General features: G+C 38.7%; 1 protein-coding gene across 4 annotated transcripts in view; it reads left to right on the top strand.

Moving 5' to 3' along the window:
- gpc3 (glypican 3) overlaps positions 1 to 22,366 on the top strand; it is a 331,966-nt gene that overhangs the window by 267,822 nt on the left and 41,778 nt on the right. For all 4 annotated transcript variants that reach the window (XM_062045445.1, XM_062045441.1, XM_062045443.1 and 1 more), the window contains one exon: positions 18,944 to 19,130. In XM_062045445.1, coding sequence (XP_061901429.1) covers positions 18,944 to 19,130 — 187 coding nt within the window. The remainder of the gene's footprint in view (positions 1 to 18,943; positions 19,131 to 22,366) is intronic.

Here is a 22,366-nt window from a genome sequence, read left to right as displayed (position 1 = left end):
ATTTGAGCACTGATACAGTTAGACAAAGGAGAAGTGTACATCCCAGTAAACAAAGTAAAGACTTTATAAACAAGTTGTGATAACGTTCACGACACATCGCCTGCTGCAAAACATCAAATAGTTTTCTCCTTCGCTGTATACGTTTTGTGTGGGGACAAGTGTCTCCAATATTGTCCACACCTGTCTCCATCTAAGCACAGCAGTGCGCTCTTAAACACACGCCGGCAAGCGAGGGAAAATGGCGTTAAACCAAGCGCATGGCTCCGTTTACTCCGAGGGGAAATCTCCGCAGCAAAGTCGGTGTCGTTGGTCCACCATGATTAGCAAGCCAAACACCGCTAGTGCGCATGCGCCTGACTTTGTGTGGCCGAAAATGCATTATTAAATGACGCTTTTTCGGTAATTAAAACCTTTAACTGTATTACTAATTGTCGGGAATTATCGCAAATTTATCATTATACCGTTACATCCCTCGTCCATTAACAAGTAAAAAGTCAAGGGCGGTCACGGCATGTTCTTGCCACGAATGTTGGTAAATTTTTGGGCATTAAAGCAAATTACTAGGGCGGTCGCGGCACTTGCCAAGGCTGCCGCGGTAAAATTTGAGCGCTGGAGTGTTCTGATGGCCATCTGTTGGTTGATTCATAATGTAGCCCGTTTATGGGGACGTCCCTTGAACTGGCTGATGATTGTCTGCATAAACAAAATCAAAATTTCCCTTTTCTTGTACATTTACTAGTGACTTTCACCAGGGACCAAGATAAATAATTTTTTAACCTGCGGCAATTTGTTGACATTAGGCTCCAGCACCCCCCGCAACCCCGAGAGGGACAAGCGGTAGAAAATGGATGGATGGGTGTGTTTCTCTATTTGTGCACTCAAACCTTGCTGTTTGCGTGCCACACTTTTAAAAAGTCTGTTATCATACGGCCAAATATTAGGTGTGACAAACTAGTCTGTTTGCCTGTTTATTATTTCACGGAATAACAAATTACATCACATGTTGATGACTCTGTTTCTGTATTATTTTATTTTTATTGAGCATGACTGCAAAATAAGACACCATGGGGCCAAATATTGTTGCAAGTTCCAGCACTTTGATAAAGAATTTGAGAAACTGTTGAATTTAAGAAATAACTAGCTAGGAATGAGTACCTTTCACATTTGAAATGATACGGTACAATTTCCCGGTACCTGAGAATTGACAATGGTATTTAACGGTACCAATCTGTGGTACTTTTGTGTGTGTTCATATGTTAATGAATGTCAGTTTGTTTAATAATAAAATCTCTTTTAATTTACCATTAACAATGAGTTGTTATTGTGCTGTTATATCTTGTTTTCCCACACCTCTGAATCTCATTTGCTAGTATTGTAAAATAGATTTTGCATGCAGTTGCAAATCCAAGACATTAGATGGCAGTAATGTATTGACTACAGTGTGTTGTGTGGAAGTAGTGTTTACCATTAAGGGGAATGTGTCTTGTTATTCTTTTGTTGTGCCCTATTTTTTTTATGTCTTGGTAGAACCAGCCCCAGAATATAAAATGTTATCGTCCCATTGTCTTACGTCATCCTCTGTGAACCAGGAAGTGGCATGGTAGCATATTTACATACACTAATTCATTGATTATGTCTCAAATTGCACAGTTATGTCTGTACACTTTAATATGTATACTGTATGCCCATTTTGACAGTGTGGTGTCTCAAATCGACTACTGTCAATGTGCACTTACTGGAAATGATGATCACAATATTTACCGTTCTCTTCTTCTTTACCCCCCTCCTTTTTAAATTGTGAATTGCAACACTTCCACAATGTTGCCAAGTTAGCGACGCAGTGTGCATAACTGCAACATGAGGGTACTGACAGTGCACTGCATTTTCACATGTTACTCAGCGTCAACACGCAGAGCCACAAAATGCTGTGTGCTAGTGTGCAGATTGTGACACATTTGTTGACTACCGGTATCTTGTTTGAGTCACGGCTTAGTTGGAGCCTGATTGTCACGCGTGGCGAAGTTGGTAGAGTGGCCGGGCCAGCAATCGGAGGGTTGCTGGTTACTGGGGTTCAATCCCCACCTTCTACCATCCTAGTCACGTCCATTGTGTCCTTGGGCAAGACACTTCACCCTTGCTCCTGATGGCTGCTGGTTAGCGCCTTGCATGGCAGCTCCCGCCATCAGTGTGTGAATGTGTGTGTGAATGGGTGAATGTGGAAATACTGTCAAAGCGCTTTGAGTACCTTGAAGGTAGAAAAGCGCTATACAAGTATAACCCATTTATCATTTATTTATTTACCACTGATTTAGCGCCTCGATCCCGACAAGCATGTTTTTGGAGTGTGGGAGGAAAACAGAGTACCCCTAGAACAGTGTTTTTCAACCTTTTTTGAGCCAAGGCACATTTTTTGCGTTGAACAAATCCAGAGGCACACCACCAGCAGAAATCATTAAAAAACGAAACTCAGTTGGCAGTAAAAAGTTGTCGTCGCAATTGTTGGATATGACTTTGAACCATAACCAACCATGCATCAATATAGCTCTTGTCTCAAAGTAGGTGTACTGTCACGACCTGTCACATCACGCAGTGACTTATTTTGAGTTTTTTGCTGTTTTCCTGTGTGTAGTGTTTTAGTTCTTGTCTTGCGCTCCTATTTTGGTGGCTTTTTCTCTTTTTTTGGTATTTTCCTGTAGCAGTTTCATGTCTTCCTTTAAGCGATATTTCCCGCATCTACTTTGGATATTTCAGTTGTTTTCATCCTCCTTTGTGGGGACGTTGTTGATTGTCATGTCATGTTCGGATGTACAGTACATTGTGGACGCCGTCTTTGCTCCACAGTAAGTCTTTGCTGTCGTCCAGCATTCTGTTTTTGTTTACTTTGTAGCCAATTCAGTCTTAGTTTCGTTCTGCATAGCCTTCCCTAAGCTTCAATGCCTTTTCTTAGGGGCACTCACCTTTTGTTTATTTTTGGTTTAAGCATTAGACACCTTTTTTCCCGCTGTCACCTGCATATTGTGATCACAACAAACCATCGTCGTCTCACACAACCTGTTCTCATCATCTACAAAGCAATTAGCTACCGGCTGCCACCTACTGATATGGAAGAGTATTACACAGCACTGACACTCAACAACAACACATAATTTGCAGACTATAATTACTGGTTTGCAAAAAATATTTTTAACCCAAATAGGTGAAATTAGATCATCTCCCACGGCACACCAGACTGTATCTCAAGGCACACGTGTGCGGCGCGGCACAGTGGTTGAAAAACACTGCCCTAGAAAACCCACACAAAATTGGGGGAAAAAACTCCCAGCAGGGAGTCCTGAACCAAGGTTAAACCCTGAACCTTAATAGTTATAAGACACACGTGCAAACCACATTTCGTCCTCCATGCTGCCACATTTGCCAAGGCACAACAATTACACTTAACAATGTATTTACTTTCGAACCTCGTGAGCGTCGTCGTCAGATCAAAACCGTTTTCATGTTAACGAGGCACAGAACAAATCAGAGACAGACCAGATGAACCCCACCCTATTCATGCGAGGTTAAGGGACTTGGACCAAAGCTTCTTTTTTTTTTCTTTTTTTTTTCCTTCCCAGTTACAGCTTTTTGGCTCCGGCTGATGTCTGACATATTGTTACGATGATGTCATGGTAATTTGGATTTAATTACTTATTTCATTTGACAAAAAGAGGTCCTGCTGCTTGACTTGACAGCTTGTTGTGAAGGTGCCTGCAAAGTTATTTGTAGCAATGACACATGAGAAAGTCAGGAGGAGCAACATTCCATCATGCTTTTCCATCTTGTGATAGTAGAAGTGTAATACAGTTTCAGTGTTGTACAAGAATAATGAAACAATTGTTTGTCCCAGCCGAGGTGCAGGTGTACCAAATTAAATATCCGATGCGTCAGCGAGTGTTGAGGCGCATACGCAGGCAGGTGGTAGGTTACACATGGTCTTGTTTGCACAAACTCTACCTTACACCGGGCCACACTGTTGCTGTTCTCGTGTTCGTGTTATTTTTTTTTCGAACATAGCCTGAACCATTTCTTCATCGCGCTGCCGTGCAAGTGTTTGTTTGTCTTAGATGGGCCACTCGGCCCCCCTCATAGAGTCCAGCGATAACCGACCAAACTATTTCTTCATCATGTTGTTTATTTGCTTTAGTTGTGTCAAGGGAAAATGTTGTTATGTTCTTTTACTACCCAGTTAGACACCTTCAATAGAGTATTTTACTAACTTTATACACACATAGACTTTTGTGAAAGGCCATGCTGTAAAAAAAGTGGTCATGGTACAGCGGTTCCTTGGTTTTCGTTCCAAAAGGTCCAAATATAGTTTTACATGCAGAAAGTAAGATGAAATACAAATGAACCTCGATTTACGAACTTAATTGGTTCTTGAACAGGGTTTCTAAATAGAATAGTGTGTGTATTAAAGCAACTTTCTCCCTAGGAAACAATGTAAACATAAATAATGGGTTCCCGCCTTGATATAAGTAATTTTTTTAGTGAAAGTTTGTACACTTTCAACACAATCTAAAGCTCTACACCAGGGGTGTGTCAAACTCATTTTAGATCGGGGGCCACATGGAGAAAAATCTACTCTCAAGTGGGACGGGCTGGTAAAATCACAGCACGATAACTTAAAAATAAAGACAACTTCAGATTGTTTTCTTTGTTTAAAAATCAATGTTGTTGTTTGTTTTTTTTACACTTAGACACTTAGACTTCCTTTTATTGTCATTCAAATTTGAACTTTACAGTTCAGATAACAACAAAATGTTGTTGCATTAGCTCGTTGTAGTGCAGGATATAAGAGCAATAAGGCACAGATATAAATACATTACTGTACAGATAAATCTATTGCACTTTTTCATATGCATCCATGTTTATGGATGTATGTTATATTTTCTTTATATTCCAGCGAGTTAATCCATTTTTGGGGGAGGAGAATTGAGGGAATTATTTTGATGCGTTCAAGAGTCTGATGGCCTGAGGGAAGAAGCTGTTACAGAACCTGGAGGTTCTGCTACGGAGGCTGCGGAACCTCTTTCTAGCGTCCAGCAGTGAAAACAGTCCTTGGTGGGGGTAGGAGGAGTCTCTACAGATTTTCTGAGCCCTGGTCAGGCAGCGACTTTTTGCGATTACCCTGGATAAGAGGAAGAAGCCACTGCCTGACCAAGTCTCAGGGCTCTTACATGTTGCGGTTAATAGTATTCCGTCTTTACTCGTCGTTATTTATACTTTCTGAATAAATTATGTGATAATGTTCATCAGTCAACTCATTGGTGTTAATTTTCAATCTATCAAGATAAAAAAATTACATCAAAATCAAATTACAGGATTTTATTTATGTAGTTTGCAAATTTTCCTCGACTGGTGCACTAATATCATGTGGTTTATTTTTTTAACATATGTAGCATCATCTACAAATAATTGCTATTGTGACATCTAGTGCACACATCTAGAACAGCAGTTTTTTTCATTCAAAAATGTTTAAACTTTGCGAACTCATCCCGCGGGCCGGATAAAACCGGCCGTACGTTTGACACCCCTGCTCTACACGGTACTGTATATAAGACAAACATAACAAAGGGGTGATGGATCAACTTTCCATAAACTGTCCTCATTTGTAGCCGCCCTGCCAACACACACACACATTGTCACTAGCTCTGTGGTGAAATCACAACATTCCTTTACTTTAACAGCCAGGTCGCTACAATGATTAAGAATTTAAAAAAAACACTTCACTTTGTCAGTTAATGTTCTTTGCGTTCAGCAAAAGGGACGGGGTGGAAGGTAGTGTTAACGACCCTGTGGATACTTCCTGAATGTTTCAAACCACAAATCGCTTGTCCATTGCTTTCTTTGGACTCATAATGAGTTAGCAAAACTAAAAAGCATTGTAAAAAGGGTAAAACCACTTAAAAACCGCAGAAAGTAACACAGTATCTAAAAGCAGCACTGCTCTGCTGACTGAATGAGCACCGGAGATTGATCAGCCCCCCCACAATGGCTATGCTGCCGGGCACAAAATGGGTGGATGAAACGTTCGTACACTGAGACAATGTGCGAACACCTAAACATTTGTTTATTTGGTCTGTGGATTGTAAATAGAAAAGTTAGTCTAATGAAAGGTTTGTAAATCGAGGTTCCACTGTAAATATAAATAGCAAATAAAATGGATAGTATAGAGAGAGTAGTAGAGAGGAGAGGTACTTATGTGTTCTTTTTTAATTCAATAGTGTTTCTCTCCTTCTTTATCAAAGTGCTGGCACTCACATCTTTCTTTGGCCCCATTGTGACTTATTTTGGTGTCATAGTCAATAAAAAAGCAAGGGAATGGAATGACTCATGCGTGGGAATGTTGGTTTGGCCACTCAATTCTGCGTAATGATACTTAGGCAAAAAAAAGATCAAAAACTACCATGCAAAAACTACATCCGAATCATACGAAAAGCGGGGCGTAGAAAAATTGAGGTACACCTGTGAAAGGAATGCTATTGCACGTGTGCCTTTCATCTGTTCAGAGCCATTCTAGAAAGAGACAACATTATTAGGTGATACTAGTGTTGCCCCGGTAACAATTTTTTGGTACCGGTACCAAAATGTATTTCGATACTTTTCTAAATAAAGGGGACCACTAAAAATTGCATTATTGGCTTTATTTTAACAACAAATCTTAGGGTATGTTAAACATATGTTTCTTATTGCAAGTTTGTCCTTAAATAAAATAGTGAACATACAAGACAACTTGTCTTTTAGTAGTAAGTAATTAAACAAAGGTTCCTAATGTGTCTGCTAACGTATGCAGTAACACATTTTTGTCATTAATCATTCTATTATTTTGTCAACATTATGAGGGACAAGTGGTAGAAAATGAATTATTAATCTACTTGTTCATTTACTGTTAATATCTGCTTACTTTTTCTTTTAACATGTTCTATCTACACTTCTGTTAACATGTAATAATCACTTATTCTTCTGTTGTTTGGAAGCTTTACATTAGTTTTGGATGCAACCACACATTTGGGTATCAATCCGATACCAAGTCGTTACAGGATCATGCGTTGGTCATATCCAAAGTCCTTTATGTGTCCAGGGACATATTTCCTGAGTATATAAACATAATATACATTTAAAAAAAATGAAAGACGATTTTGTGATGCTAAAAAATATTGACGTAATCATAGTAGTATCGACTAGATACACTCTTGTATTTGATATCATTACAGTGGATGTTAGGTGTAGATCCACTCATAGAATTTGTTTACATTCAGGAACAGCGTCATTAGCGGTGACGCCGGTGAGCTACGGTGTGTAGTGAAGCATGTTTAGCTATTCCTCGTCCTGCAGGGATGATACTTGTAAGAAACGTACTTTATTTGTCGCCATGGAGGCGAGGATTAGTGATTTAGAAGTAGTTACAACACTGCAGACTGCGGATGGGCTTTAGCCGCGAGCTAGCTAGCCATGTCTTAAAGCACCTCTTCCTGAGGGCGTTTCAGTGTTATAACTTCACCTTTATCGTTAGTTTTTAAGCCAAAATGCGTCCGTTCTCCCTTTTCTGTCTACACACTGTGTCTGCTTGTAAGTACTCCGTGATTGTGCGCTGCCAAACATGCTCATCTGCTCGTAAAACCAGCAATGACACGACGTGACGACGACGGGGGGGCGCAGGGGTTGGGGGTATTTTTCAGAGGCAGTATAGTACTGACTATGATTCATTAGTATCGCGGTACTATACTAATACCGGTATACCGTACAACCCTAAGTGATACTAAAACTTTTACAAAAATAAAAGCAAACGTCTCTGGGGGAACTGAGGCTCCAAGTGGTGTAGATTAGATTTGTAGACAAGATGTGTTGAGGCATTGATAGAAACTTTGTGAGCAGCACATTCAGTGTGGGCCGAGTCATGAGCATCTTGTCCAGACATGTCCTCACCGCACTGAAGGGGACATAACACAGGAGACCCTTTTTTCTATACATATTCCGTCTTCATTACTCAACCCTTGTCTGTCCCTTCCAGCAGCACCCATTAAGGTTCTACATGCACACAAGATGATACATGTTCCTCCTATGTTAATTCTTCCTGTTGAAAGTCAAAAGTGCAGCACCGAATAGGACAGTGTTTTTCAACCACTGTGCCGTGGGAGATTATGTCATTTCACCTATTTGGGTTAAAAATATTTTTTGCAAACAAGTAATTATAGTCTGCAAATAATGTGCCATTGTTGAGTGTCGGTGCTGTCTAGAGCTCGGCAGAGTAACCGTGTAATACTCTTCCATATCAGTAGGTGGTAGCCGGTAGCTAATTTCTTTGTAGATGTCGGGAACACGTCGTGTGAGACGCCGATGGTTTGTCGTGATCCCAATATGCAGACCACAGCAGGAGGCAGTGTGCAGTTGAAAAGGTATCTAATGCTTAAACCAAAAATAAACAAAAGGAAAGTGCCCCTAAGAAAAGACATTGAAGCTTAGGGAAGGCTATGCAGAACGAAACTAAAACTGAACTGGCTACAAAGTAAACAAAAACAGAATGCTGGACGACAGCAAAGACTTACTGTGGAGCAAAGACGGCGTCCACAAAGTACATCCGAACATAACATAACAATCAACAATGTCCCCACAAAGAAGGATAGCAACAATTTAAATATTCTTGATTGCTAAAACAAAGCAGAAGCGGGGAATATCGCTCAAAGGAAGACACGAAACTGCTACAGGAAAATACCAACAAAACAGGAAAAGCCACCAAAATAGGAGTGCAAGACAAGAACTAAAACACTACACACAGGAAAACAGCAAAAAACTCAAAATAAGTCACGGCGTGATGTGACAGGTGGTGACAGTACACCTACTTTGAGACAAGAGCTATATTGATGCATGGTTGGTTATGGTTTAAAGTCATATCCAACAATTGCGACAACTACTTTTTACTGTCAACTGAGTTTAATTTTTTAATGATTTCTGCTAGTGGTGTGTCTCCGGATTTTTTCAATGCAAAAAATGTGCCTCGGCTCAAAAAAGGTTGAAAAACACTGGAATAGGAACTATCCACACAGATTGGTCAGAGAGAGCAGCATTTTTTTTGTTTTGTATCAGCGCAGTGCCACTGAGGCCGTGTTGCAGCTGCCGTGTCCACAGCAGTGACCCCGTGTGGAGTTCATGTCATGTGGGAGGCAGTGACAGAATTGTGGTTTGGGCGTCTGGGCCGGGCTGCATCGAGCACAATTCTGCTGGAGTTTGGGCTTTGTGTGCAGTCTGGAAGATGCATGGCTGTGCTAAACGCATGTCGCCAGCTCCTCATGCAAGTCTATGAAGAAATAGCAGCCTTAATAGGAAACATACTGAACATTTCTCAAAAATGTCTCTTTTTATTTGTCCCTATCTTCCTTTTTTGCTTTAGTTTTTTTCCCCCTCTTGTTTAATTGCTGAAGATTCCAACTTGAGGGTTGTCCTTTTTGTGGTAAATGTGGAGGCTCGTCAGATCACTGGTGCCAGAAGATCAGCGTCACTTCTGAAACAAAAATGCTGTACATCCCAGCCCTTTCCTGCTACTGCTGCCGAGGCGGGGCAGGCAGCCAGTGGGGAGAAGTCGCCGCACCCTGCCACAGAGGCGCAGAGGCCTGCCCCCTTTCAGATATGCTACTGCTCACTTTGACCACAGCTATACTTATACTGCTGACTGCTTTTTTAAAATTCCTGAACAAACATCTTTATTCTCCTGCGCCGGTCCTCTGCTGGTATTTGTATCTGCTACACATTGGGAGCAATGTGTAGGGCTAAAAATGGATTTTCCTTTATTAACCTTGTTTTTTGTTAGTAAGCCTTTCCAAAAAATCTGATGAAAACATCAGTACCTTTTTTTTCATTTGAAATAATGTGCCTAATTAATCCATTCCAAACACCTACAATTATTAACACAAAACATATTCTACATAGAATAAAACAATGTAAAGTACATATACTGTAAATGACAAATTAAATGGATAAATGAAAATTTAACACCACTTTTACTTTTAGTGAAGATTCTTGTTGACAAAGACTTTTGTACTTTGCTATGGAGTTCTTTCTTTAATTCAATGGTGTTTCTAACATTCATTATCAAAGTACTTGTACTTGCAACTACGAATGGGCACTGAATGCTTTACTTTTATAGGTACCGGTTGAATTCCATTTGTACTGCCTGGTACCGATTCAAAACGGTACCATATTTGGATAACTTTGTTGCACGTGACGCCACATCGGGTTGCAGACTCGGCACCAGCTCAAACACTTGGCGGGCAAACACTTATACTTGTAGCTGACTATCTCTAGGTAGTGTTGCAATTTTCCCCGTCAATAAAGCGAGCATCCCTGATAGACAGCGCTAGAAAGTAAGGCTCTACTTTTTAAAACGTGCTAACTTGATGCTAATTTACATTGGAAATGCCATGCATGCTACAGACTAGTATTAGCGAGTTTACATGGCAATTGGAATAACTCTACTTTTTTTTTTTGATTGAGACTTTTATTAGTAGATTGCACAGTACAGTACATATTCCGTACAATTGACCACTAAATGGTAACACCCGAATAAGTTTTTCAACTTGTTCAAGTCGGGGTCCACGTTAATCAATTCATGGTATAAATATATACTATCAGCATAATACAGTCATCACACAAGTTAATCATCAGAGTATATAGATTGAATTGTTTACATTATTTACAATCCGGGGGGTGGGATGTGGAAGGGGTTGGGGCGGGGGGGGTTGGTTTGGTTGATATCAGCACTTCAGTCATCAACAATTATATCATCTAAGAAATGGACATTGAAACAGTGTAGGTCTGACTTCGTAGGATATGTACAGCGAGCAGTGAACATAGTGAGATCAGAAAAGCATAAGAACAAGTTTATACATTTGATTATTTACATTTGATTATTTACAATCCGGGGAGGTGGGATGTGGTGGTGCATTGAATAAGATGGTAGGGAAAACTACAACTAAGATGCACGTTACAATCAAATAGCTAGTGTGTAATATATACAATACTTAGAGTATAAACACTTTGTAGGGCTCAACAAAAGACAAGACTGGCACATTCAACTTATTGGCAAAGACTGCTTTCTGAATATGGCAACACGCCTTAGTCTATACATGCAAAGTAGGATTGTACAGTATACCGGTACTAGTAGAGAACCGCGGTACTAATGAATCAAAAATGGTATACTCCCTTTGAAAAATACCGTTTCCCTTTTCTTTTCTTTTTTAACGAGTATGACAGCACACCGTCAAGTCGTGACACTGATGATTTTACGAGCAAAATAGCATGTTTGGTATATAGACAGAAAGGGGAGAATGGACGTATTTGGCTTTAGTTTTTTGAGATGCTCTGCAATAATAATTAATAAACATACTTTCAAGAAAAACTTCAAAGATGCGTTGTCCACTATACTTTATATTTTAGTCTACAAAATGTACTGTAATTTTAGTCTATTAAAATGTTGAGGAGTTTCCTCGACTAAATCTGGGCTAAACCTAAATTAGTTTAGATGAATGAAATATCCATCCATCCATCCATTTTCTACCGCTTATTCCCTTCGGGGTCGCGGGGGGCGCTGGAGCCTATCACAGCTACAATTGGGCGGAAGGCAGGGTACACCCTGGACAAGTCGCCACCTCATTGCAGGGCCAACACAGATAGACAGACAACATTCACACTCACATTCACACACTAGGGCCAATTTTAGTGATATATGACAAACTAAAATACATTTTCGTCCAAAGACTATAACTAAAACTAAATCACAAATGTGAAAGGTACCCATCCCTACTTGCAACTTTCTTTGGTCCCATGGAGGCTTCTTTTGCAGTGATGCGCAATAAAAAAATCGGAGAGACTGAGTCACCAACGCGTTCGTGACGCGCAATCGATTCCGTGGAATGATACGCAAATTAATTTGTTATGCGCCGTTTGATAACCAGGACAGTGTATGAATACCGGGGCAAAATCTAGACAAAACTTTTCGTCAAAACAAGGAATCATATGAAAAATGGGGTACGTATATGTATCTGTTTATATTTTATTTTATTTCTGATTATTATTGTTATTAATGTATTATTATTTCTTTTTTGTTTATTTAATTGATGTATTTGTAGATATTACTTTGTTTTTTTGCTGTTTCTTTCTTTTTTTGGGGGTGGGGGGTATGGTTGGGATATAAACAAAAAATATTTTGACATTTAGGGCAGACAACAGATATATGATGTATGTGAATATGATGTAATGGATAGGAATGTCTGATGCTGGATGTCAATAAAAAGAAAAAAAAAAAGAAAAATGGGGTACGGAAGGTTCCACACTAGCTGTTTTACGTATATTTGCAAACAGGAGGTTCGCTGTCACAGAACGGATCTTGGTTAAATTAAAAGTTTCGACGTTCTTCTCTCTTTGGCATTGTTTTCTTTACTTCCAATTGTTTTGGTAAACTTCCATAATGTGCTGGGAACTTGCAGCAATTCTTTTATTTTGTTATCCTGCAGCAATTATGTGATCACAGCCTTTTCCTGTCGCATGTGTTTTACGGTGTTACGTTATTTTTGTTATGATCATTTCTGTTTGGATTGTTTAGATGTTTGCCCATGTGGGCCAGCGTTGAATGTGGAAATGTTGAGGTGCTTATGCTGACAGGTGGTCGCTTATACGTGGTGCTGTTCACACAAACTCTACTTTACACTGAGACCCTGTTACTTTTGGTTTTCTCATAATGTTTCTTTTTCCTAACATACCTTTAACCATTTCTTCGTCATGCTGCTTTTCAAGTGTTTGTTTGGCCGAGATGGGTGACAAGGCCCCCTTCACAAAGTCCAAGCTGGTTGCTAAGGGCATTGAGAAGGAATTTGTGGAACTCAGTAAATCTATGAAGGACTCTGGCCTGGGTGGACAAACACAGCTCTCTCTTAAAGAAGACGCTTCAGTACATTAAACTCCCACAAATCAGAGAAAAAAGGTTCCTAGCAGTGTATTTTAACGTGACACCTCTTCTCCATATAAAAAGCCTAAATCTCAAATAGTGTAAGGGCCATTCCACCAAGTTGGTGCCACTCGCTTATTGTAACTCTCTCATACTACTCATCTACGTTTGTACATTCCTTTAATGTCTTTTTTTTTCAATCCTATATCTGATAATACACATATTAAACTACTCATAATGTTTATTGGCCCATCGCAAGCAACCTTTTTTAAAACTTTTCATTAATTTTACTATTATTAATTTCTTAAAGGCCTACTGAAATGATTTTTTTTTATTTAAACGGGGATAGCAGATCCATTCTATGTGTCATACTTGATCATTTTGCGATATTGCCATATTTTTGCTGAAAGGATTTAGTATAGAACAACGTCGATAAAGTTCGCAACTTTTGGTCTCTGATAAAAAAAACCTTGCCCCTACCGGAAGTAGCGTGACGTTGTCAGTTGTTCACTCCCTCATATTTTCTTATTGTTTTTTAAACGCAGCTAGAACTATTCGGACCATTACCCCATTAATTTGAGCGAGGATAAAAGATTCGTGGACGAGGAACGTTAGAGTGACGGACTAGAATGCAGTGAAATACATATTTTTTTTCGCTCTGACCGTAACTTAGGTACAAGCTGGCTCATTGGATTCCACACTCTCTCCTTTTTCTATTGTGGATCACGGATTTGTATGTTAAACCACCTCGGATACTATATCCTCTTGAAAATGAGAGTCGAGAACGCGAAATGGACATTCGGTGCCTTTTATCTCCACGACAATACATCGGCGAAACGCTTTAGCTACGAGCTAACGTGATAGCATCGTGCTTTAACTGCATATAGAAACAAAAAAAATAAACCCCTGACTGGAAGGATAGATAGAAAATCAACAATACTATTAAACCGTGGACATGTAAATACACGGTTAATGCTTTCCAGGCTGGCGAAGGTTAACAATGCTGTGCAAACGACGCCATTGAAGCCTACTTAGCAACCGGACCTCACAGAGCTATGCCAAAAACATTAGCTCTCCACCTACACCAGCCAGCCTTCATCTGCTCATCAACACCCATGCTCACCTGCGTTCCAGCGATTGACGGAAGGACGAAGGACTTCACCCGATGCGTTTGGCGGCCCGGAGACGTAGGAAGTCAAGGTGAGGTCGCCGGCTAGCGCGTCTGCTCTCCAACAAAGTCCTCCGGTTGTGTTGCTGTAGTCCGCTGCTAATACACCGATCCCACCTACAACTTTCTTCTTTGCAGCCTTCATTGTTCATTAAACAAATTGCAAAAGATGTCCAGAATACTGTGGAATTATGAAATGAAAACAGAGATTTTTGTATAGGATTCTACGGGGTACCATAACTTCCGTTTAACTGACTACGTCATGCGCATACGTCATCATACCGAGACGTTTCAGCCGGATATTTCCCGGGAAATTTAAAATGTCACTTTATAAGTTAACCCGGCCGTATTGGCATGTGTTGCAATGTTAAGATTTCATCATTGATATATAAACTATCAGACTGCGTGGTCGGTAGTAGTGGGTTTCAGTAGGCCTTTAAGTTGTTATCCGAAAAAATATCGCCATTGCATTGTTGTCTGTTATATATTATTATATACTACTTATATATCAAACATGTTTTTGCTGCGCGTCATAACTGATTTTATTGAAAGAATGAGAACTGAAGTCATGAAAATCGATAATTTTCTCAGCCCACCCCCACAAATCCATGAAACCCCTCTTAGCCCTGGGTGAGAAAAAATCCTGGAGCCGTCCCTGGCTGTCCCAAATACTTTATCATTGTGCTTGTGTCCATTTTAATGTTGAGCCGCAGTAGTATACATGTTGTTTTCATGGCTCTTTGACAATGTTTGGAAAAGAATGGAAGTTTGTTGGGTGGTCGTGTTGGGAACAAGCTAATAAGTGTTCTTTTGGTCCAAACATAAAAGTTTATATCACTTGTAAATCCAAGATTAACTAGTTTGTATAGACAGGGAAAGGATTTGGCTTGTTTATCCTCAGACTGACGTAATTCTGTGATTAGTGCTTGGTTTTTATACCGCGGTTTGTCTTTTTGCTCACACAAAGTCCAACCCCGGCTGACTGGAGACAAAGCCCACATGAAGTTCGTTTTCTCCCATGCAAAGCGCAAAACAACAAAAATGCATGCTGACGTACGCAGATAGGTAGGATGTCAATAAAAAGCATGCAAGCGGTGAGATGAAAAGGAAAAGTCGCGAGGCAGCCGGTTGGAATTTAGCACATCTGTTAGCTTAACAGGACTCTCAATCATGTGCGATGTTACGGAGGCTGAAAGATGGGCAGTGAACGACAGGCCAGGTCATCTCTGAGCTCACTCACATGTTTTTCACCAAAAGGTACAAGACTGAACTTTTGCCCTCTCATTCCTCTCTTGGTAATAATGTACCAATGCAACCAATGTTTCTCTTTCAAGTCGTCATTTAATAACTAAACTACACATTTTGGTTATTCTTTCATTTTGTAATGGAGTTATTGTGTCAAACAATTTCCCTTGCCAAAAGCAGCAAAAATGGGTAAAATAGAACAAAATGGCACCGTGTCAAGGTAAACAATTGTCAGTGGTCAGGACAAAAATAATAGGAATAATAACAAAAAGAGCACTCAAAAACAAGTGAGAAAAAATAGGCAAACAGACAGGCGGCAGCTTTGATTCTATATAACCATCCCCATATAAATATATTTTAAAAAATTATATATATATATATATATATATATATATATATATATATATATATATATATATATATATATATATATATATATATATATATATATATATATATATACATATATATATATACACACACAGTACAGGCCAAAAGTTTGGACACAATTTCTCCTCATTCAATGCGTTTTCTTTATTTTCATGACTATTTAAATTTTCCTGAGGGAACTCTCCTGAAGGAATCAATAAAGTACTATCTATCTATCTATTTACATTGTAGATTGTCACTGAAGGCATCAAAACTATTAATGAAGACATGTGGAGTTATGTACTTAACAAAAAAAGGTGAAATAACTGAAAACATGTTTTGTATTCTAGTTTCTTCAAAATAGCCACCCTTTGCTCTGATTACTGCTTTGCACACTCTTGGCATTCTCTCGATGAGCTTCAAGCACACCTGTGAAGTGAAAACCATTTTAGGTGACTACATATATATATATATATATATATATATATATATATATATATATATATATATATATATATATATATATATATATATATTCAAGAGGTAGTCACCTAAAATGGTTTTCACTTCACAGGTGTGCTTGAAGCTCATCGAGAGAATTATATATATATATATATATATATATATACATATATATATATATATATATATATGTGTGTGTGTATATATATATATATATATATATATATATATATATATATATATATATATATATATATATATATATATATATATATATATACATATATATATATACAGTATATATAAGATAAAGACAAATGAGAATAGGCTTTTATTGTCAGTGCACCCACTGTTTGTGTGTGTGTGTGTTTTTGGGACAGAACAAAAAGGCATTAGAGTTTTAAAAGTAAACACAATTACCACACTAGTTTAGGTAAAGACATAACAAAATAGTTTAATTATGGACATGAAAGACAATATGTATGTATGTGTATTTACATACACCAGTACATAAAATTAATTGTATATATATATATATATATATATATATATATATATATATATATATATATATATATATATATATATATATATATATATATATATATATATATATATATATACATACACTACCGTTCAAAAGTTTGGGGTCACCCAAACAATTTTGTGGAATAGCCTTCATTTCTAAGAACAAGAATAGACTGTCGAGTTTCAAATGAAAGTTCTCTTTTTCTGGCCATTTTGAGCGTTTAATTGACCCCACAAATGTGATGCTCCAGAAACTCAATCTGCTCAAAGGAAGGTCAGTTTTGTAGCTTCTGTAACGAGCTAAACTGTTTTCAGATGTGTGAACATGATTGCACAAGGGTTTTCTAATCATCAATTAGCCTTCTGAGCCAATGAGCAAACACATTGTACCATTAGAACACTGGAGTGATAGTTGCTGGAAATGGGCCTCTATACACCTATGTAGATATTGCACCAAAAACTAGACATTTGCAGCTAGAATAGTCATTTACCACATTAGCAATGTATAGAGTGTATTTCTTTAAAGTTAAGACTAGTTTAAAGTTATCTTCATTGAAAAGTACAGTGCTTTTCCTTCAAAAATAAGGACATTTCAATGTGACCCCAAACTTTTGAACGGTAGTGTATGTGTATATATATATATATATATATACACACACACAACTGTATGAATATGTACATGAGGTTAAAGAAAAATTGCATATCATTTATTTTGTTCATAATCCTTATGTGAGACAAGAACACGTCTTTCCCTTTTCTGTGCTTTCTAGGTAGTAAAAAATTGCTAGCACAAGGCAGCTAATAATCCAACAATGTTTTATATACATGCTGTAACCATGAAGTAACATTTCATTTTAAGCATTACTGGAACCTTTTTTCCTGCGTGCATCGATTTCACAGACCGCATATCACCATTCTGTTTGCTACCACTAATCATGGCAGACTTCATGAGAGCCGACCACAGCTACTTTCTGACAAGTGACAATCCAGAACCTTGTATTTTTTAGCCTAAATATGCAGAGGATTAGCTAAAATTTTTAGAAGCTGAGTGATAAGTAGATCCAGTTATAGTGAAACACTAAACTATTATGTATTACTAGTGCTAACCTCTAAACGTTTCACCAACAAAATAAGAACATAAGAAATCAGTGACTTACATTGTCCGCTCTTACTGGGATGCAGACTGATGGGATGGTTGTATCTTTCAGCACAAACTTGTGCTCCCCTTAAGATGGCAAATTCAGCATAATCCTTACTCCACAGGTAACAAGAAATTATGCGATGAAACAAGGATATGAAACATATTAGTAACAGTGTTAAAGTTGTTTATACAGCACCCTCAGTGTGACCTGTATGGCTGTTGATCAAGTATGCCTTGCCGTCACGTGCGTGTGTCTGCAGAAGCCGCATACAACATGTGACTGGGCTGGCACACTGTTTGTATGGTGAAAAAGCAGACGCTAAAGGCAGTGCCATCACGGCACGCCCTTAATATTGTTGTCGGGGTGAAAATCGGGAGAAATTCGGGAGAATGGTTGCCCCGGGAGATTTTCGGGAGGGTCACTGAAATTCGGGAGTCTCCTGGAAAAATCGGGAGGGTTGGCAAGTATGCTCAAAGGTAATTCAGCAGCAGCCGCAACTCCAGTGGCTAGCATACCTCTTCACTCTCGATAGTAGAGTGAGGCGATGTGTGTCACTACGCCAGAAAAGTAGTTCCTCTGTGTTATCTCTTACAATAACAATGTTGCTATACCTTAATTAGTATGCAGGTCCCGACATGAAAGTGAGGTGTTGTTGGTGCGTTTTTTTAGAGTGTTCTTTTATGCTTTTTAGAGTGTTTTATTTGCAAAATGGATTACTCCCTATTGCCTCAGTGTTAGCCGCCTTGTGCTAGCAGTCTTTTACTATGTAGCATGCACAGAAAAGGGAAAGACGTGTTTTTTCCTCATATTAGGATTTAGGATTATGGAAATTCCCAAAAAAGGGCAGTTTTTCTTTAAAAAAATATTTGTTTAGGGGAATTTTGTTGTGCATTTTTAGTCATCTGGCCCAGAGGAAAAAAGTAACCTGAAACTGCGCACCTGTATTAATAGCATGATTATAATTCTGCATGTCAGTCATTTAACTTTGGATGAATCTTTCCGTGCAATTTCAAATCACATATTTTATCGTCTTAAATGCAGATTTTTCGTCCGCAGTTACTGCGGATGGTGGCGGTTTCCGAGAAGCGCTGGAGGGCCCGGACACGCGCAGGCGGTGCGGATGGATGGAGTGATGACGGCGAAGAAGGATTTGAGAGTGGCGACTGTGACGATGAGGATGAATGCACCGGTGTCTCTGGCCTGGGACCGCCTCCACGACGCAAGCGGTTACGCGTCTTTGCAGGTTAGAGGCACGCTGTCATTGAATAATGATCTTTTTAAATGTTCAACTGCTGTACTCGTTATACATTCTATTCCACTGGCAAAGTCAAGTACTATTAGGTAACATTTCTGATACCAAATGGATGATAAACCACCGCTAGTTGCTCAAAAGTCTTCTTTAGAGGATACTAAAAAATGATAGTGTTGGAGTCAAAACCACAAAGACCAGACCGTAGACTCTTCGGGCTTGAAAGCAAGTTTGATTGATTGATTGATTGAGACTTTTATTAGTAGGTTGCACAGTGAAGTACATATTCCGTACAATTGACCACTAAATGGTAACACCCGAATAAGTTTTTCAACTTGTTTAAGTCGGGGTCCACTTAAATTGATTCATGATACAGATATATACTATCATATATACTATCATAATAATACAGTCATCACACAAGATAATCACATTTAATTATTTACATTATTTACAATCAGGGGTGTGGAGGGTGGGGGGGGGTGGGGGGGGGGGGTATGGACATCAAGTAGTGGACATAGAGAGAGAGAGAGAGAGAGAGAGATCAGAAGGCATAAGAAAAAGAATCTGCATTTGATTGTTTACATTTGATTATTAGCAATCCGGGGAGGGTGTTAGTTTAGGGTTGTAGCTGCCTGGAGGTGAACTTTTATTGCGGTTTTGAAGGAGGATAGAGATGCCCTTTCTTCTATACCTGTTGGGAGCGCATTCCACATTGATGTGGCATAGAAAGAGAATGAGTTAAGACCTTTGTTAGTTCGGAATCTGGGTTTAACGTGGTTAGTGGAGCTCCCCCTGGTGTTGTGGTTATGGCGGTCATTTACGTTAAGGAAGTAGTTTGACATGTACTTCGGTATCAGGGAGGTGTAGCGGATTTTATAGACTAGGCTCAGTGCAAGTTGTTTAACTCTGTCCTCCACCTTGAGCCAGCCCACTTTAGAGAAGTGGGTAGGAGTGAGGTGGGATCTGGGGTGGAGGTCTAGAAGTAACCTGACTAGCTTGTTCTGAGATGTTTGGAGTTTAGATTTGAGGGTTTTGGAGGTGCTAGTTAAGACCGGGATGAAGGCAATGTGAGACCAAATCAAGAGGAAGAGCATTTTAAGATAACATTTGGAGAAATTTACAGACTGTGAGGAAAATGGTAATGGAAATGAATTTAGCATGTTTAAAAAATTGACAATGAAGTAGTTGACATGTTTATACTTGCACAATTCAACATGTCCAAGATGCATTAGGAAGATGTAGAGTTCGTTTCACCCGGGGGTCAGCAACCCGTGGCTCTCGAGCCGCATGCGGCTCTTTAGCGCCGCCCTAGTGGCTCCCTGGAGCATATTTAAAAAAGGATTGAAACTGGAAAAAGATGGGGGGAAAAAATTTTTTTTGTTTTAGTATGTTTTTTGTTTGAGGATAAATATGACACAAACCTTCCCAATTGTTAGAAAGCCCACTGTTTAATATATTTGTGTGTATGCTTCATCAATGAGAGTATTTGGTGAACATCGTTTTGTGCTACTAATTTCGGCAGTTCCTGAACTCACCATAGTGTGGACTGTGACGCAACAGTTTGTTTACATGTAAAATCTTCCACTCCTTATTTGTCTCATTTTGTCCACCAAATGTTTTATGCTGTGCGTGAATGCACAAAGGTGCGCTTTGTTGATGTTATTGACTTGTGTGGAGTGCTAATAAGGCATATTTGGTAAGTGCCTGACTGCAAGCTAATCAATGCTAACATGCTAGTCAGGCTAGCTGTATGTAAATATTGCATCATTATGCCTCATTTGTAGGTATATTTGAGCTCATTTAATATCCTTTACTTGTATCCTCTTTGTATATAATTTTGTTTTGCATGTCTCATGACACATTTTCTGTATGTAATATTGGCTGCATTTCTGATAGTTGTTTGTGTGCCACGTTGTTCCAGACCACAGCAAACATTACCTACCCTCTGATTTACTAATGTTTTCCAATGTTGTTAAAATGTGTAGAATAAATATTAAATTTCAACATTTCTGTCAACGAAGATTTGCTTAAGCCTGCGACACATAGTCATTTTGATAGTAGGCTATTATAGCTTATATAGACACTTACGTCATGTGTTGTCTTCATTATAAGACGTATATACGGCTTTTCATTATTTGCGGCTCCAGACAGATTTGTTTTTTGTATTTTTGGCCCAATATGGCTCTTTCAACGTTTTGGGTTGCCAACTCCTGATTTAACCTGACTTAATCGTACTACCTGTATTTGTTCACCTATTGTTTACAACCAGTTTACAATTTTTTTAAAAAAAATTTTTTAGTAAAATAAATATTTGGTGGTGTAATGATACACACTTTGAATGGAAGAGCATCCATTAAAAAAATAATGACAACCTTTCATGCGACTGACTCACTGTGGTGACCCCTGACATGGAAAAAGCCACAGTGAGGGGGGGAAGAGGACGGACAACGATATAGCTTGTTCCGTGATAAATGGATATGGCAAATGCAATGTAATTTAGCAGCTGGTGTATTTTGAAAAGTGGAGCCTTTTTTTTGAGCACTTTATACTAGGCATGCTTTAGGCATATTGTATATATTTATTTAGCATATACATTTTTAAAGAACAGGTTACAGGCTCCTAATTAAGATGCTGTTATACGTTCACATATTGCATAATTTCCAGTTGTATTATTTGCCAAAATTATATTAATGTACTTGATAATTGACTGTTTAATATCTGGTTACTTTCTGTAGTAACATGATTCTATCTACACTTCGGTCAAAATGTTATAAGCACTTGATCTTCTGTAGTTGACATTAGTTTAGGATGTAGGGGGCAGTATTAGTCATACTGATATTTCCAATTTTCAAGATCATTTTTGATCACAATTATAATCAGACAAAAAAAATAAGTTGGCAATGTAACGGTATCAATACCCTATGTCCAGGGATTTGCCGTATTTTACGGACCATAAGGCGCACTGCCGGTGAATGGTCTATTTTTGATCTGTTTTCATATATTAGGCGCAACGGATTATAGGGCGCATTAAAAGGAGTGATAATATTTTTTTTTTTTTTAAATTGAATACACTTCCTTGTGGTCTACATAAAACCGTCCGACCGGAACTCTCTAATAACTAAAGCTCTTTGGGTGAATAATGTAAACTCACTACACCGGTATGTTTTAGCGCTTTCATGGCAAGTTTACTGACAGATATAAGTAAGAACTTTACACTACTTTATATT

Source organism: Entelurus aequoreus, linkage group LG04, assembly GCF_033978785.1.
Source record: "Entelurus aequoreus isolate RoL-2023_Sb linkage group LG04, RoL_Eaeq_v1.1, whole genome shotgun sequence".
In the NCBI taxonomy this organism is placed as follows: Eukaryota; Metazoa; Chordata; class Actinopteri; order Syngnathiformes; family Syngnathidae; genus Entelurus; species Entelurus aequoreus.
The sequence above is the reverse complement of the archived record's forward strand: the minus strand, read 5'-3'. Positions and strand labels throughout refer to the sequence as shown.